This window comes from Galeopterus variegatus, unplaced genomic scaffold (genome assembly GCF_000696425.1).
Source record: "Galeopterus variegatus unplaced genomic scaffold, G_variegatus-3.0.2 Scaffold104306, whole genome shotgun sequence".
Classification (NCBI taxonomy): Eukaryota; Metazoa; Chordata; class Mammalia; order Dermoptera; family Cynocephalidae; genus Galeopterus; species Galeopterus variegatus.
The window spans coordinates 1-776 of NW_007830417.1; the positions used below are offsets into that span (position 1 = coordinate 1).

General features: G+C 51.7%; 1 protein-coding gene across 1 annotated transcript; it reads left to right on the forward strand.

Annotated features, from left to right (window-relative positions):
- Positions 1 to 6: 6 nt before the first annotated feature.
- Positions 7 to 771, forward strand: LOC103584770 (adenylyl cyclase-associated protein 1-like; the record flags this gene model as incomplete). Its single annotated transcript, XM_008565643.1, has 1 exon — positions 7 to 771. A coding segment is annotated over exon 1 (705 nt), but the record flags the coding sequence as incomplete, so codon positions are not given.
- Positions 772 to 776: the final 5 nt, after the last annotated feature.

Consider the following 776-nt stretch of genomic DNA (forward strand, 5'->3'; position numbering starts at 1 on the left):
AGTCCTGTGGCAGAATACTTGAAGATCAGTAAAGAGATTGGGGGAGACGTTCAGAGACATGCAGAGATGGTCCACACGGGTCTGAAGTTGGAGCGAGCTCTCTTGGTTACAGCTTCTCAGTGCCAGCAGCCAGCAGGCAATAAGCTTTCTGATTTGTTGGCACCCATCTCAGAGCAGATCCAAGAAGTGATAACCTTTCGGGAGAAGAACCGAGGCAGCAAGTTGTTCAATCACCTGTCAGCTGTCAGCGAAAGTATCCAGGCCCTGGGTTGGGTGGCTATGGCTCCCAAGCCTGGCCCCTATGTGAAAGAAATGAATGATGCTGCCATGTTTTATACAAACCGAGTCCTTAAGGAGTACAAAGATGTGGATAAGAAGCATGTGGACTGGGTCAAAGCTTACTTGAGTATATGGACAGAGCTGCAGGCTTACATTAAGGAATACCATACCACCGGACTGGCTTGGAGCAAAACGGGGCCTTTGGCAAAAGAACTGAGTGGATTGCCATCTGGACCCTCTGCTGGATCGGGTCCTCCTCCCCCGCCACCAGGCCCACCTCCCCCACCAGTCCCCACCAGCTTAGGCTCTGATGAGTCTGCCTCCCGCTCAGCACTATTTGCACAGATTAATCAGGGGGAGAGCATCACACATGCCCTGAAACATGTATCTGATGACATGAAGACTCATAAGAACCCTGCCCTGAAGTCTCAGAGCAGTCCAGTACGAAGTGGCCCCAAACCATTCTCTGCACCTAAACCCCAAACCAACCCATCCCC